General features: G+C 35.8%; 1 protein-coding gene across 1 annotated transcript in view; it reads right to left on the reverse strand.

Moving 5' to 3' along the window:
- MROH9 (maestro heat like repeat family member 9) overlaps nucleotides 1-16291 on the reverse strand; it is a 119797-nt gene that overhangs the window by 45259 nt on the left and 58247 nt on the right. Inside the window, exons 3-6 of the mRNA XM_024739842.1 lie at nucleotides 12460-12595; nucleotides 11799-11885; nucleotides 9715-9819; nucleotides 1232-1367 (exon numbers count right to left, since the gene is read on the reverse strand). Of these exons, the coding sequence (XP_024595610.1) occupies nucleotides 1232-1367; nucleotides 9715-9819; nucleotides 11799-11885; nucleotides 12460-12595 (464 nt within the window). The remainder of the gene's footprint in view (nucleotides 1-1231; nucleotides 1368-9714; nucleotides 9820-11798; nucleotides 11886-12459; nucleotides 12596-16291) is intronic.

Raw genomic sequence — 16291 nt, forward strand, 5'->3', positions numbered from 1 at the left:
TGCATGCCTAGTAATTTTTTATTGCATGTCAGACATTGTTAATTTTAACTTGTCCAAACTGTTCATTTTAACTTGTTAAGTGATGGAATTTTTGTATTCCTAGAAGTAAGCTTGAGCTTTTTCTGATAAGCAATTAAAGTATTTGGAGATCAGTTGATAATTTTAGGTCTTGTTTTTAACTTTTGTTAAGTGGCACTAAAATAATTCAGGGATAATTTTTTCCTCTTGATGAGACAAAATCTCTTTGTACTCTGCTTCATTACTTATGAATTATGAAGTTTTAAATTCTAGCTTATAGGCATAGGCACCATTTCCAGTCTTTTGGGATTCAGTGGATCCTTTAACCATTTTGGGTGTTACCCCCACCCTCTCCCCTGCAAGCCTCAGGTAGTTTCCTCACATGTGTGCTCTGATCCTTACATAGCCAAATAGTTAAAGGGCTCTCTGCACATCTCTGGAGCTCTCTCTTTGTGCACTCCTTTCTGGCGCTTTGCCCTGTGAACTCTAAATATCTTGATCTATCTGGATTCCCAATTCTGTCTCTTCAACTTGGTGAGACTCTTGGGTTACTCCTTTTTGGGCTGCAGCGTAGAAACTTACTCTAGGTTGTAAACTCAGTCAGTTGTAGACTCTGCCTTATTTGTTCATTTGTTCCCATCTCATTAGGAATCATTGTCCTTTGTTATCTGATGTCCAATGACTTGAGAACAATTAGTATATATAATCTTTAAATAGTTATTATGGGATAGTAAATCTATTCTCTGTTAAAGTATTTGGAAATAGTTTGATACCATAAGGTCTTGCTCTTATGCTTTGTTAGGCAGACCAGAGCAGCATTTATTTAGGTCTTGGGCTAATTTTTCCCCACCATTGAAGCAAGAATCTGAGTATTCTATTTGATACTCCATTACAGAGAAAAAGTATGCCTCTTTTTAAAAAGTCCCATTGGTAATTTTTCTTCCTCTCTTCTCTGCCTCCACCCAGCATTCCTGTTCCCACCATTAACACCCAACACTAATCTAAATATAGTATGTTATAGACATTGAAGAACCAACTATAACATTATAAAAATAATTCTAAAAAAGATTTAAAGATACATTTTAAAAAGTGAAGCTATAGATCTTGGGCCAGGATTTTGAAATCTACAGACGTAGAGCCCCCTTGGGACCCACAAGTATAATAATTAGGAACAGATCATTAGTAACCCTTAGAAAAGATGAATCTTTCTTACCATTCTGACACTTTGCAATACAGAGGAGGTGATACATTCCCAAGGATGCTTGTTGTGTGATCGAGGGATCAGCATGGGAACACAAAAGAGACAGTTCTGCTGCCAGGACACCCAAACATGGAACATCAACACTTGTCTAGTGAAAAAACAAAGTAGAAAAATGTATTTGCTATGCACGGTCAACATTAAATGTTTGTGTCTGATGTATGTATCAGACTACGGTTAGAGTTGAGCTTCAAAGTTCGCAAAATCTGTATTAAAATCCTCACTCTGTTACTGAGCCTCAATTTTCTCATCTATGAAATGCATATAACAAATGTTACCTTGTAACAGTTATTGTAGGAACTAAGGGGGTAACATTTATGACAAAAAAGAAAGTTCCTAGCAAAGTGCGTGGCAATAATAGAGACTCAACTAACGTTAGTTTCCAGTCTATATTTTAGGTAGCTATTTGTAGGTATAAAATTCTTAGGATACTGGGGTGGGGGAGTCAATATCCAAAAACTTTCATGCTTCCTTTTCCATGTATGAAACACTTTAGATGACTCTGTAAGTCACTGGAGAACACTTCAGATGACTCTGTAAGTCACTGAAGAAAACTTTTCTTCCGAGAACTGCTCTGATTCTTCCCAGGGAAATTAATTTTTTTTTTTTTTTTTTTTTTGGTACGCAGGCCTCTCACTGTTGTGGCCTCTCCCATTGCGGAGCACAGGCTCCGGACGCGCAGGCCCAGCGGCCATGGCTCACGGGCCCAGCCGCTCCGCGGCATGTGGGATCTTCTCTTCGCAGATCGGGGCACGAACCCGCGTCCCCTGCATCGGCAGGCGGACTCTCAACAACTGCACCACCAGGGAAGCCCAGGAAATTACTTTTTTAAAAAACTCAACACATTTGCTTCTGGTATCAAACCTACTGCCAGAACATTTATATATTCTCCCCCTACACACACACAACTTCCTTGACACATAGGCTTCTCAAATATTTAGGTTTTTACCTTGACTGATTTGTTTAGCCAGATCAAATGCAAATAGAGAGAGGAGTAGACACATAAAAGAAGAAAGGAGAGGTGGAAGAGACATTTTGCTTTTGTGAAGGTATAAGAATTATTACCAATTTTCTTTAAACAAAAAGGACTCTTGCCACATGTAGGTTTGCTAAACTAGTAGGCCTGCAGAACCTTCTTATCTCTAAGACAAATGATTACTTTTCCTAGGTAGATGCTTTGGTGCTAAAAGTTAGAGTTCAAGTCAACCTTCCAGGGAGATCCCAAGACCTGTTTCTCCTTCTTTGTATTACTCTTATATACCCTTATCCTTGCCTCTCTTGTTGCTTGACCCACTCACGTCTCTCTGTCTGTCTGCCTGTCTCAGTCTTACACACAGACACAGACACACACACACACACACACACACATACGGAATCATTCCTGACGAAGAATGTGAGGTGACCTAGGTCATGGGCCAAGGATATGACTGAATTAGGTTGTTGAGAGTGATGGTCTTAGTAGACGAAGGGAAGATAATCTGCTTCTGTGGATGTCTTCCTTGGATTCTTTCTGCCTATATTTCTTTGTAAGGGTACCTGTGGCTCCCCCTATTTTAGGAGTCCTATGACTTAGAAGAATCTAGAAGCAGACAGTAGGGGTTGCTATTTATTCTAGGCCCTAGGAAGAAGTATTTTATTTTCCCCTGGCTATTCTCTTCTTTTGGTGTGCATTCCAGATTTCTTTTTCTATCAAATGGCAAGATTTTAAGAACCACCTTTGCATTATGGGTTTAAGAAAAAGGGGAAGGTGTTCTGTTTCTCTGTTGTGCATGATGGAGGAGTATGAGGAGTATGTGTCCAGTATTTTGCCACAAGCTTCTCTGCCATAAACATCTTTGCCACGAGCATTTTTGCTGCAAACCCTTTTAATACATGACTAATTGTCTGTAAGGCAATTTTGCTGTGAAAGATAAAATAACTAGTAGACTGTTTGGTTTGACACTTTGGTTTTAACTGGTTGAAATGAGTTAGACTTTCTTTCAGTTAGCCATTTTATTGATGGCTTTATTGAGCTGAGAGATGACAATGATTTGCCCCAAGAGTTGGTTTCTTATTTTGAAGCATACTACATTGGAGGGGAAAGAGGCTAAGGGTCTCAGAGGTGCAGAGTTGAATCCACATTTCCCATAGAACTATGGAACATCTATGAACAGACATGTAGCAAATGCCAAGAACAAAACACAGTGCAGAGGTTTTTATAATGCAATACAAAGCTCAGTTAGAAATATGCATCCTGGTATTTGGAATGAAAGATGAAATGAAGGAAGAAGTTTTAGCAAAAAAGAAAAACTATCATGCTGAATGAGGAGATGAATCAAAAAGCAAAAAACATATTATGAATGAAAGACTTCAAAGACAAGTGCTTAAGTACAACCACAAAATAAAATCAGTTATTTGGCAGGATTGCCACGAATTTACACACAATTTAAATATATTTAAATTGTATGTAAATATTTAAATTGTATTTCTCAAGAAAGCCTTTTTAATTTTGTTATTAATTTTTCATGTTTCATTATGACCTTTATAATGTCCCCCTTTTATTTTTCGTTATTTTATCTTTTATGAAAAAATTGCCTTACGGCCAATTAGTTATGCTACAAAGATGTCTATGGCAAAGACCTTTATAGCGAAAGAACCTAGAACCAGGGGAGTACTTCTCACAGCTTAGCTCACTGAACCTGGGGACCATTTGCAGAGGATTGGTTTTAAAGTGTTATAGTTTTTGCCTTGAGCGTTCTCTCTGATTATCCCTTCTCATGAACTTGTGGATGTGTAACTCTTAGCAGGTGTCTTTGTAAAGGAAGCTGCTAATGATGCCAGATAGGGTCTGTCTAGATGTGTGTTTCTAGCAGAGTAGCTGTGGCCATGTCTAGATTGCATAGTGTGTTTGAGGAGGAGGGGAGACCTGACTTAGAACAGGCCAAGAGAGGAATAAAGCTGTGTGAACCATGGGGCACACTGATGATGCCCTGCACAGTCCCTTCAGAAGTGTGCCAACCAAGTCACACCCCCTCAAACACAAGACTTTGGGAACATTACTACAGTATAGTCCTGCTTTTTTAGAAAATCTATCTAAAGTGCTGAAAGAAGGAGAGAGTTAAGACCTGGAGAAAAGTAGCTTCTCTGTATTTGTTCCTAAGTCTAAGTGCTCCTGCTTAGTTTTCTGGCCCTTTCTTACTGGATTCCTTCTTCTGTGTACATCTGGCCTCTCCAGTTCCTTATCTTAACAATTATGACAGTTTTAGGTGCTAAATTCCAGAAGCAACCACTTCTAAGTTTTTTAGCTGCTTCTTTTGGAAGTCAACTGTACACCTCTAAACAATGGACTTCTACTTCAGTTCCAATATCACTTTGGGACATCGCCTATCTATTCCTACTGTGATGAATCAGTGCATAGGCCATACTCATTTTTAGTTATATTTCCTTTTGGCATATAAATATGCCCTCTCTACTCCTTTTGAGACTAAATTCTCATCTGTACTCAGAATTATCTATTTTTGATAATCATTTTTGTTCTCTTTACTTACCTGGGGCTATCTCTTGTATTTGGAGGGTTTTGGGGCTATCTCTTTTGTGTTTGTATTTGGAGGGTTTTCTCAAATGTCTGGCAAATTCTTGGTTGTCTAGTCATATGTAAGAACGTGATGCCACTGGTGGGATTTTGACCAAGGCTTATCAACTGGTGGGCTTGGCTTTAGAGTAGTTGGGTGGGTAGGCTAGGGTCATGCTGAAGTGTATCTAAACAACAGAACCAAGATGATCGTTTCAGGGAATTTACAATTGTTTTGAGAAAAATGTCCTCAAATTTTACCTACCAATGGACTCATGTCCCTGTGGAATATAGAGTGTGTGTGTAAACAGGGATGGGAGGCACTATAGATCCTTCTGTATAAACTTTCTATGAGTCTTTTCAGTGCATGTGTATCTCTTCAGCTTTCCTTTGCCTCCCACTCTTCATCATTACTTGGGCTTCCATAGCTCCAGACTCTTCAGGGTTCCATAGGGATACTCTCTCCCTTTTCAGCTGTCCTCCATTCTAATGTTCACATGCCCCTGCCTTTCAGCTTCCCCTGCCAGACTTTATCAGTTACCATCTTCTATCTATTCTGTCATGCCGAAGTTTTCTGACATCACTAGCCCACTGAGAACCCGTTACTAATTCTCTTTGTTGCAATGGCAACATTTAACAAATTTTATTACTATCATTTTGTGGAGGGGGAGGAGATAGACATGTGGACAATCTGTTAGCTTTGACTGGAAATCTTCCACCTGTCTTTTAAATGCTGATGTGCCAAAGGAACAAACCTAGGAAAAATCTGTTAATGAGATAATATGACATGTTTAGCTCACATTTCTTCACCTGTTTGGAAATTAACAGTTTAATTGAAAGGACAAATATTCTTTGAGTGTAGCAGTTTCTTCATCCTGATGGGCACACAGGTCATATAAGAGGAATACCACTTTAAATTCTGGTAGAATACAAATGAAAGTATTGTTCAATAGGACAAGGGCCTCTCAGAGTCTGGAAGACATAGACTAGGGTAATTTATGAAGAAAATAGTTTTTATCCAGTGAATGGCCAGAACCTGAGAACAGAATAGGTAGCTACGTTTAGTTAGAGAATGGCAGAACAAATCTTCATTTATTATTTACAATGTATCAAATATAGAGATATACAGACCTTGCTTGTGGGTAGTTTAGCTTTTAATTTATTAATAATATTTTTGATTGTTTTATATATTTGTTCCTCCATATCCATTAATTTCACTGACTTAATTATCTTCAGAAGATAATTATATTATCTTTATAAGATAATTATCTTAATTATCTTATTTTAAAGAGAAAATTAACTTAGTAAAGGTTTATGCTTCCATGACTGTGATAAGCCGGTTGAGGCTAGCTTAGTTCCCACCTTCTGGAAAATGCTGGTGTGCTTCCACCTGGTGGCATTCAGCAAGCATTGCAGAACAGAGGAATACGTTAACCACTTGGCTTCTCAAAGGTCTCAGTTATAGCTTAGGAACCCTCAACGATTTATGAGAGCCTTCTGCTGTACATATGAATTTACACATTTATTGTTTCACAGTTGAAGGGTGGGCTATGTGCTGGGGAGAATGAACTTTACAACTGTAATTGAAAGAGAGTAGAGGTGATAGCAGAAGATGAAACCCCCAAATGTCATACCTGCTACCTGAGTGGAACTCACTAGTAGATATATATATATATTTATACACACATATAGTATATATCTAGTATATAAATATACACTAGATATATAAATAGAAAATATATATGTGTATTGAAGGGCAAAGAGAAGCGTGTGAATAGTCTCCATCAAATGCTTGCTGAATATATAAAACATGTTAGGAACTATACAGAAAACAGACTGGAGTGTTGAACTACACTTAATCTCAAGCCTCACTTGCAAAATTTTGTGTCCATTTGAATGGACATTCCAAACCATCTCAGAAATAGAGGGAGACTGACTTCCCAGGCCAAAGTATCAGAATATTTAAAACAAGCCACTCAGTCTCTCTTTTGGACACTGAGATGGGAAATTAGCATGATGCAAAGAACATCATGGACTGTATTTTCCATGTAAGTAAATTGTATTATGTTCCAAAGCTTATTTTATTTATTTAGCTTTTGGCTTTTTCTCACTTTCTTTTTAAATTTTTATTGGAGTATAGTTGTTTTACAATATTGTGTTAGTTTATACTGTACAGCAAAGTGAATCAGCTATATGTATACAATTATCCCCTCTTTTTTGGATTTCCTTCTCATTTAGGTCACCACAGAGCACTGAGTAGAGTTCCCTGTGCTATGTAGTAGGTTCTCATTAGTTATGTATTTTATACATAGTATAAATAGTGTATATATGTCAATCTCAGTCTCCCAATTCATCCCACCCCCCTTTCCCCTTTGGAATCCATACATTTGTTCTCTACGTCTGTGTCTCTATTTCTGCTTTTTTTTTCAGATTCCACATATACGTGTTAATATATGATATTTGTTTTTCTCTTTCTGACTCACTTCACTCTGTATGACAGTCTCTAGGTCCATCCATGTCTCTACAAATAACACAAATTTAATCCTTTTTATGGCTGAGTAACATTCCATTGTATATATATATACCACATCTTCTTTAGGCATTCCTCCGTTGATGGACATTTAGGTTGCTTCCATGTCCTGGCTATTGTAAATAGTGCTGCAGTGAACATTGGGGTGCATGTGACTTTTTGAATTATGGTTTTCTCTGGGTAAATGCCCAGTAGTGGGATTGCTGGATCATATGGTAGTTCTATTTTTAGTTTTTTAAGGAATCTCCATACTGTTCTCCATAGTGGCTGTATCAATTTACATTCCCACCAGCAATGCCTGAGGTTTCTCTTTTCTCCGCACCCTCTCCAGCATTTATTGTTTCTAGATTTTTTTGATCATGGCCATTGTAATCTGTGTGAGGTGATACCTCATTGTAGTTTTGATCTGCATTTTTCTAATGATTAGTGATGTTGAGCATTTTTTCATGTGTTTGTTGGCCATCTGTATGTCTTCTTTGGAGAAATGTCTATTTAGGTCTTATGCCCATTTTTTGATTGAGTTGTTTGTTTTTTTTGATATTGAGCTGCATGAGCTGTTTGTATATTTTGGAGATTAATCCTTTGTCAGTTGCTTCGTTGGCAAATATTTTCTCCCATTCTGTGGGTTGTCTTCTAATCTTGTTTATGGTTTCCTTTGCTGTGCAAAAGCTTTTAGGTTTAATTAGGTCCCATTTGTTTATTTTGTTTTTTATTTTCATTACTCTAGGAGGTGGGTCAAAAAAGATCTTGCTGCGATTTATGTCATAGAGTGTTCTGCCTGTGTTTTCCTCTAAGAGTTTTATAGTGTCTGGCCTTACATTTAGGTCTTTAATCAATTTTGAGTTTATTTTTGTGTGTGGTGTTAGGGAGTGTTCTAATTTCATTCTTTTACATGTGGCTGTCCAGTTTTCCCAGAACCACTTATTGAAGAGGGTATCTTTGCTCCATTGTATATTCTGGCTTCCTTTGTCATAGATTAGGTGACCATAAGTGCATGGGTTTATCTCCCAAAGTTTATTTTAAATAAAATAATAAAAATTCAGCTATGTTATAAGGCTGATTTAGGCTTTTCGTCTCAATATGTCTAGAGACTGTACAAGTATTAGAAATGGATACATGAAGATAGTGTCACAAATGCATGTTTCTCACCCCCTTATACTGAACTCCTGAACTGATTTAAGCAATCAGATATAAAATTAGTAGAGTATGTTTAAAAATCACAGTGAAGGGTGAGTTATGGAACAGAGACTGAAAACACAGTATCCATAAGAGAGAAAAATGTTCAGAGATAGTGTGAGGCTTCTTAGAAGGCAGGCAATAGTGTTATTCAAAATATAGAAAACCTCAGTAAATATTGGCAATTATGAGATACCTATTTGTTCCCCATCTGAAAGGCAGTAGTTAAAAAGTCTGATAATATCCAGGTGTTTGTGAAGGTTGAGGAAACGGGCACTCTAATATTCACAGGGATGCAGAATGAAGGACAATTGTGCATTACTGTGTTTTAACCTATTCATACTTTTTGGCCTATTGTTTTTCTTAGCATTTCTAAGTACATACTCACATACATGCAAAAGGATGAACATTTTTGTATTGTTTGAAGCAGAAAAACCCACAATATACCTCAGTGTTCATCAACTGAAGAATAGTTAAGTAGATCATAATAATCAACACTATAAGATATAAGCTGTAGTGAAAATAATGAAGCAAATCTGTGAAAGCATCTGTTGGGCATACTGTTCAGTGAAAAACTAAAATTGCAGAACCATATGTAAATATGATGTAACTTTAGTAAAGAAAAACTAAGTAACAAATCTATGTATATCCGTGTGCCTGTATATTTGTATGTGTACATAGCTGTTTGGCAGGACACACATCACACAGACATGGCTAGGGATGAGGTTGGGATGGAGAGGATAGTAAAGAAGGACTTCTGCTATGTCTTTAGCATGTTTTACAATGAAAGTACTCAAGAATTACTTGTTATACATTTAAAATAAATGGTGGTTTAAAAATATTCTAGGAAAAAGAAAAATAAGAAGGAAAGTAAGGATGGAAGAATTTGTAAGTTTACAAATAACATTGATTGTGGTCCAAAGAGGAGAATCCAGAGAGTCAGCAAAAGCCTGGTTTTGACACACTCATACTGTTTGTGGAAAGCATGAGGCATCTTAATCAATTGAGAAACTCTGCTCTAACTGACATAAAGTCATGTAGGATATTAATTCCTTTCCCAGTATCCCAACCTACTAGTATGACAAAACAGGCGTCTAACACTCTCTAGACCCAAGACTTGGAAAGCAGCACTGCGGAAATGCAGTCTTCAGAAGCACGTGGCATGATTACTCTGTGACTTACACATCCCTTGACTTTCCTGGATGCAAAGCTTAGCACTCTGCTGATGATCACCATGGCTCTCTCCTGCATGTACAAATTATCTTCACTCATCCACACAGCCATTTCCTGTTGAAAACACAAGAACTATCCTAGAGCCATGGTGTTTCCATTTCCACAGGTCCCTTTCTTCTGATCACCACCTTCACCAAGTCAAGGTTCCCCATGTCCTCCCAATGGTTTCACACCTATCCTATATTTATTTTAAAAATATGACAATAAGCTGGTATATTACTGTCTAGTATAATACTTCATCTGCCATATAGCTACACCTGGGTTTTATTTTATTTAATTCTATCCAATAAGTATTTACTAATATCCACTATAACAGTCACTTTGCCAGGCATCATGAAAAGTTTAACATGAGGCTATGAGGCTGATTATCACCAGCTGCTTCTCCTTCTCTTTTTCTTTCAAAATACATATTCTCTCTTTTTTTCAAAGCCATAAGATCTGATTTGCAGTTTTAAAAAAGAATCAAATGTTATTTGATCCTGAAATGTCATTTTATCCCAGAATTGCCTCTGTAAGTTTACCATCCAGATATTTTCTGACTCATGGTTTAGAGTATATTCCTGGAGCCAGCTCAATGAGAAAGTTCTTGCTAATTTTGATTCATTGCTAAATATGGTCTGTCTTGCTGTAGCTTCTACCTATTTGTTCTAAATCCTCAGATGCAGGGACATATTTACAACCTTGGGGAAGGAAGAAGACTGCATATGCCTTACATGTTAACCACCATTAGTAGACTTCTTAAGACAGATTGTTGGAGTCCTTAGTATTTATGCCAATGGTTGGCCAAATCTCATCCCCTTCTCTTGCTCCCATTGTGTAAAAGTGCTCTGAAGTTTGTTTCCTAGGGCAGAAGAGTCTCTAAATCTCAGGGGGCTCAGCCTATTCCTTTTCCAGGAGTGAGGGTCACCTCTTTTTGAGGATCAGGGGAGTTTCTAGATGTGGTATGTATAAGAACAAGGTGGTTAAGTAACAGGCTCCCAAGTTAGAGTAGATCCTCTACTCATTAGATGCACACATATTATTTCTCCTCTCTCTGCTTCCATTTCCTTATCTGCAAATGAGAGAAGTAATTTTAACTTTCTCATAGGGTTATTTTAAGGATTAAATTTAAAAACCCATATATTAAGTATTTAGCTTAGTGCCTGACATAGAGTAAATCCTCAATAAGTAGCCTAGGGTGGTAGAAAGAGCACACATGGGGAGAGGGTTGTAATAATGGGGTAATAACCAATTTACAGGATTGTGAGGTTAAAATGTTTTAAATGCATGGAAAATATTTGGCTAAAATTAGGCACAAGTTACCTCAGTATATTTTATTATCCTCCCCCCATTTCTCCTAATCTTCATATATACCAGTTCTGCTTCTTTCCTTGAATGTATTTTATGATTTGCAAATCCCATGATTCTCATGGTACAGTAAGTAAATGTAGTTTCTCAGTATTTTCAGACAGCTTCCTCCTGATGCCATCATGTTAAAAATGCAAAATTAAAGGTCATAAAATGTCCAGATCAGTCTCTGTCTCTGCCCGGCACATTAAAAACACAGTGAAATCTTGGATGTGAAAAGTAGGGTTATGGATGGTTATTAGAACTTCCTTTGATACTATGGTGTCCATGAAGATAGGATGCTCATGGGATTCCCTAGCCCAGGGTTGTTAGGGAAGAACATGCATATAGATATTATCAAAATATGGCTCATTGTTAGGTGGACCTGAAGGTGGTTTAGGCCAATCATCGTATGTTCTGCTACCCCATATTGTGTTTACTCTTACATTGCTACATAACCCTTGGCTTCTTAAGTGTCTGTTGCCATTCTCCCAAAATTGGCTTCTTAAAATTGTGTCTCTGTAATTCAAATAAAAGAAAGTGATTTTATTTGGGAGATAATGACACATTCTGAAAGGTAAAGAAAAATTTTCAGCTGCCAAATACTTGAAGGAGATGTAAGTATGGCAAATGGTAAATAATAAGTAAAATGTAGTATACCCTTTAGATTTATGACAAGAAAATGAGACTACTTATTTTCCCTTTACCTTTAAGATTTGCAGTTTGTAGAGGTCTTTAGACACTAAGATCAGAAGAGTGTCCTCAAATGTGTTTAAAATAGTTCGGTATAAATTCTGAAAAACAAGAAATTTGCACAACCAGCCAGCCTGCCTTAGATAAAATTTTACCAACGCCTATAGTTTTGCATCCTGGGGTCCTGAGTTCTCCCCATAAACTGAAGGTAAGAAAGGAGAGAGGTAGCTCTGGAGATGAGACCTCATTCAATACAGTATGCCATGAATTGCTTTAATACCTTGCGGGGCAAGTGAACTGTGTAGCTATGCTGAGAAATAAAAACCACAGATGTTGCTGATCTTACTACAGGATTCTTCCTACCTCCACTTTTCTTAGCTCCTGTTTCCTTCTTTGCAACACTTGCCAGTAAACTTGCTGTTTTTGTCAAACAAATTAACCAAAATCTCTTCACCCATTTGTTCCTATAGATCCTATACAATCCTTTAAATCCCATGGGTTATAGAATTCGCAAGGAGTCCAGGGATAGAGATTAGTGCTAGAATATGCTGTTTATCTATTATATCTAAAGAGAATGAAGGAGAAAACAAAGATTACAACTTTTGGACAGACTTTCTGTGGGATTGCTGTGGTGCATGACGATGTCTCATTATGACTAAAGGAAGCAAGTCTTACCTCCAGGTCCTCTTGGTCATCTTCATTCTTCCCAATTCCTTTCACTTTGTCAAGACTTGGTATAGCAAATGCCATTTTAAAGGACAACTCTACTATCTTCAGTTGAGTTTTATATTGCAATAAGGGATCCACAAAGCTGACAAGAAAAAGGTATAATTATTAAATTGAGAAAAGAACAGATACAACCTAACTTTAGTGGTTTTTTTCTTAGTTTAAGAGACAGTGTACTAGAAAATGAGGCACAACTTTTGGCTTTATATAACAAGGGTTTTAAATATTAGTGTAAAAATAACAATGGTGCTTTAACTATAAACGAATCATATTTTTTGGTAAAAATCATTTATAATCTGTTATTTAGAGTTCATAATATATTTCTGCATAGACATAATGTAAAGGGTGGTTACCTACCCAGCCAAGCCCGTAAAGCCATGCTGAGATTTAGGTAGTTGAAATATATTACTGCCACATTTTCTCTAGTCCATGATACTATGTTTCTTACATTTAATGTTTCTGATATTGGGATACATCTTCCAATTGATGGCAAAAGAAACCTTCCCATCAGCAGCTAAAAAGATAAGTTGTGACACAGTTATTGTTCCTTCAATAAGTGTGACCTCTGGATAACAGTGCCTCCTGATTTTTTTGTGTTAAAAATAATTTTTTTAAAAAAGATGGTAATATAGTTGTTAAGGTAGGAAATCTTGTGCTGAACTCAGAATCTTCTTCCTCTACTGGAGAAGAAGACCTAAATATCTGATATCCATTGGTTGAAATGGCATTTCTTGGATTATATTAGATAATTTTCAAATCTTGAGAAGATTGATTTGACTTATTCATGGGCTCCAATGGATTTTCAGACTCTGAACAGCTACCTATCAAAAGCTTCCAGTAGTATTTTCAGTTGTAGGTTTCTAGAGATATATGATTTTGTTTAGAAAAATGCAAGATTAATATTTTGATAAAATAGAAAATACTGTCTTTTAATGTACTTTGAAATCATATTGCCAGTCCTAAAAATGCTAAAATGGTCCATGTCATGAACAAGGATTAGGAAAGTAGTGTGATACTCTGATGCCATTTATAACTGCTGATGGACTAAAGAATCTTCACATTTTACGTGTGAAGAATGCTGAGAGTCAGATATCGGTGATACTAAAGAAAGTCCAATATAAATATATAGGTCAACATTGGCAGTTATCAGCAAGTATACATTGATTTTTGGGCTACATGTAATTGATTTTTCAAAAAAACAAGTATTAAATTACTAATGTGTTTTACAAAAAATGACATCTTGGAAATAAGAATGGCACTGTGAAACCTTTCTTATATTCCAAGATATATAACCAGGTGGTATAGAAAGAAACTTGAGAAGAAAGAATAAGCATCCCTCACAAATTACTGTATGCTTTTGTTAAATTTTTGAGTGAAATGTTTTTTCAGATATTAGAGTGAAGTGAGAAGTAGAGGTAAGCCAAATGTACTAAAATATTTCTTGAAAATGTTTTATTTCTTCCTATTATGAAGCAATAAGTATTATATAAGATCAGTAAGCAAAATTTTTACAATTATAATTTCAAGAATCACAATTGAATAAAGGAAAGTCGATGCCTCCTAATAAAAGCATGGGAAAATTATATTAAACATGATCAAAAATACATCAGGAGGGCTATGTCAATATGATACAAGTCTAATACAAATGAAAGAGTATTAAGAGAGATATATGCAATTATTATAAAATAATAAAAGACATAGTTATTAATACAAAAGCTCTCAAACCACATAGAAACAAAATTGAAAAATTATTAAACAGAATTATTAATATATATAATAATTTTATGAAAAATTATATTAAAGATATAAGGAGAAATAGATACACAGATATAGGAGATGATTAAGCATTCAATTATTAGTATATGGTAGATAAAAATAAAAATTCTGCAAAAGGAGAGACCTTTAATATAATTAATATGGAGGTATAAATTGTATTAATTGAGATAACAAGGATTATCTTTTCAGATAATCATGGAATGCTGACAAATATTTACCATATACTTAGCCATAGAAAGTTTCAAAATATAAAAGGATATATATTTTATTCTCAAATCACAAGGAGAAGTCTATTTTAAAAATTAGAAAATTCAAAGTACTTAAATACTGTCAAGATATTTTTCTTATTTAAAATGAGGGAAAAATAATAAACTAAACATATAATTTAAGATTTTAAAAGGACTAAAAATACAATCAAAGACATGAAGGACATAAGCAAAATAAATGCATTATGAAAAAAAAGGAAAAGGAGACATAATAGTATAATGGCAAGTTTAAAAAAAGATTTAAAAGATAAGAAATCATAGGAGACTACTACAAGCAACTATATGCCAATAAAATGGACAACCTAGAAGAAATGGACAAATTCTTAGAAAGGTACAACCTTCCAAGACTGAACCAGGAAGAAAGAGAAAATATGAATAGACCAAGCACAAGTCTAGGACCAGATGGCTTCACAGGCAAATTCTATCATATATTTAGAGAAGAGTTAACACCTATCCTTTTGAAACTCTTCTAAAAAATTACAGAGGAATGAACACTCCCAAGCTCATTCTATGACACCATCATCACCCTGACACCAAAACCAGATAAAGATATCACAAAAAAGAAAATGACAGGCCAATATCACTGATGAACATAGATAGATGCAAAAATCCTCAACAAAATACTAGCATACCGAATCCAACAACACATTAAAAGGATCACACACCATGATCAAGTAAGTGGGATTTATCCCAGGGATGCAAGGATTCTTCAATATCTGCAAAGCAATCAGTGTGAGACATGACATCAATAAATTGAAGAATAAAAATGATATAATATCTCAATAGATGCAGAAAATGTTTTTGACAAAATTCAACACCCACTTATGATAAAAACTCTCCAGTAAGTGAGCATAGAGGGAACTTACCTCAACATAATAAAGGCCATACATGACAAACACACAGCAAACATCATTCTCAATGGTGAAACACTGAAAGCATTTCTTCTAAGATCAGGAACAAGACAAGGATGTCCACTCTCACCACTATTATTCAACATAGTTTTGGAAGTCCTAGCCATGGTAATCAGAGAAGAAAAAGAGATAAAAGGAATCTACAGTGGAAAAGAAGAAGTAAAACTGTCACTGTTTGCAGATGACATGATACTATACATAGAGAATCCTAAAGATGTTACCAGAAAACTACTAGAGCTCATCGAGGAATCTGGTAAACTTGCAGGATACAAAATTAATGCACAGAAATCTCTTGCATTCCTATGCACGAACAATGAAAGATCAGAAAGAGAAATCAAAGAAATAATCCCATTTACTATCACATCAAAAAGAATAAAATACCTAGGAATAAACCTACCTAAAGAGGTAAAAGACCTGTACTCAGAAAACTATAAAATACTAATGAAAGAAATCAAAGATGATACAAACAGATGGAGAGATATAACATGTTCTCAGATTGGAAGAATCAATATTGTGAAAATTACTACACTACCCAAAGCAATCTACAGATTCAATGCAATCCTTATCAAATTACCAATGGCATTTTTCACAGAATTAGAACAAAACATTTTACAATTTGTATGGAAACATAAAGACCACAAAAGCCAAAGCAATCCTGAGAAAGAAGAATGGAGCTGGAGGAATCAGGCTCCATGACTTCAGACTATACTACAAAGCTACAGTCATCAAAGCAGTATGATACTGGCACAAAACAGAAATATAGATCAATGGAACAGGATAGAAAGTCCAGAGATAAAACCATGCACCCATGGTCACCTAATCTATGAC

The sequence above is a fragment of the Neophocaena asiaeorientalis genome, unplaced genomic scaffold (assembly GCF_003031525.2).
Source record: "Neophocaena asiaeorientalis asiaeorientalis breed wild unplaced genomic scaffold, Neophocaena_asiaeorientalis_V1.1 scaffold589, whole genome shotgun sequence".
Lineage (NCBI taxonomy): Eukaryota > Metazoa > Chordata > Mammalia > Artiodactyla > Phocoenidae > Neophocaena > Neophocaena asiaeorientalis.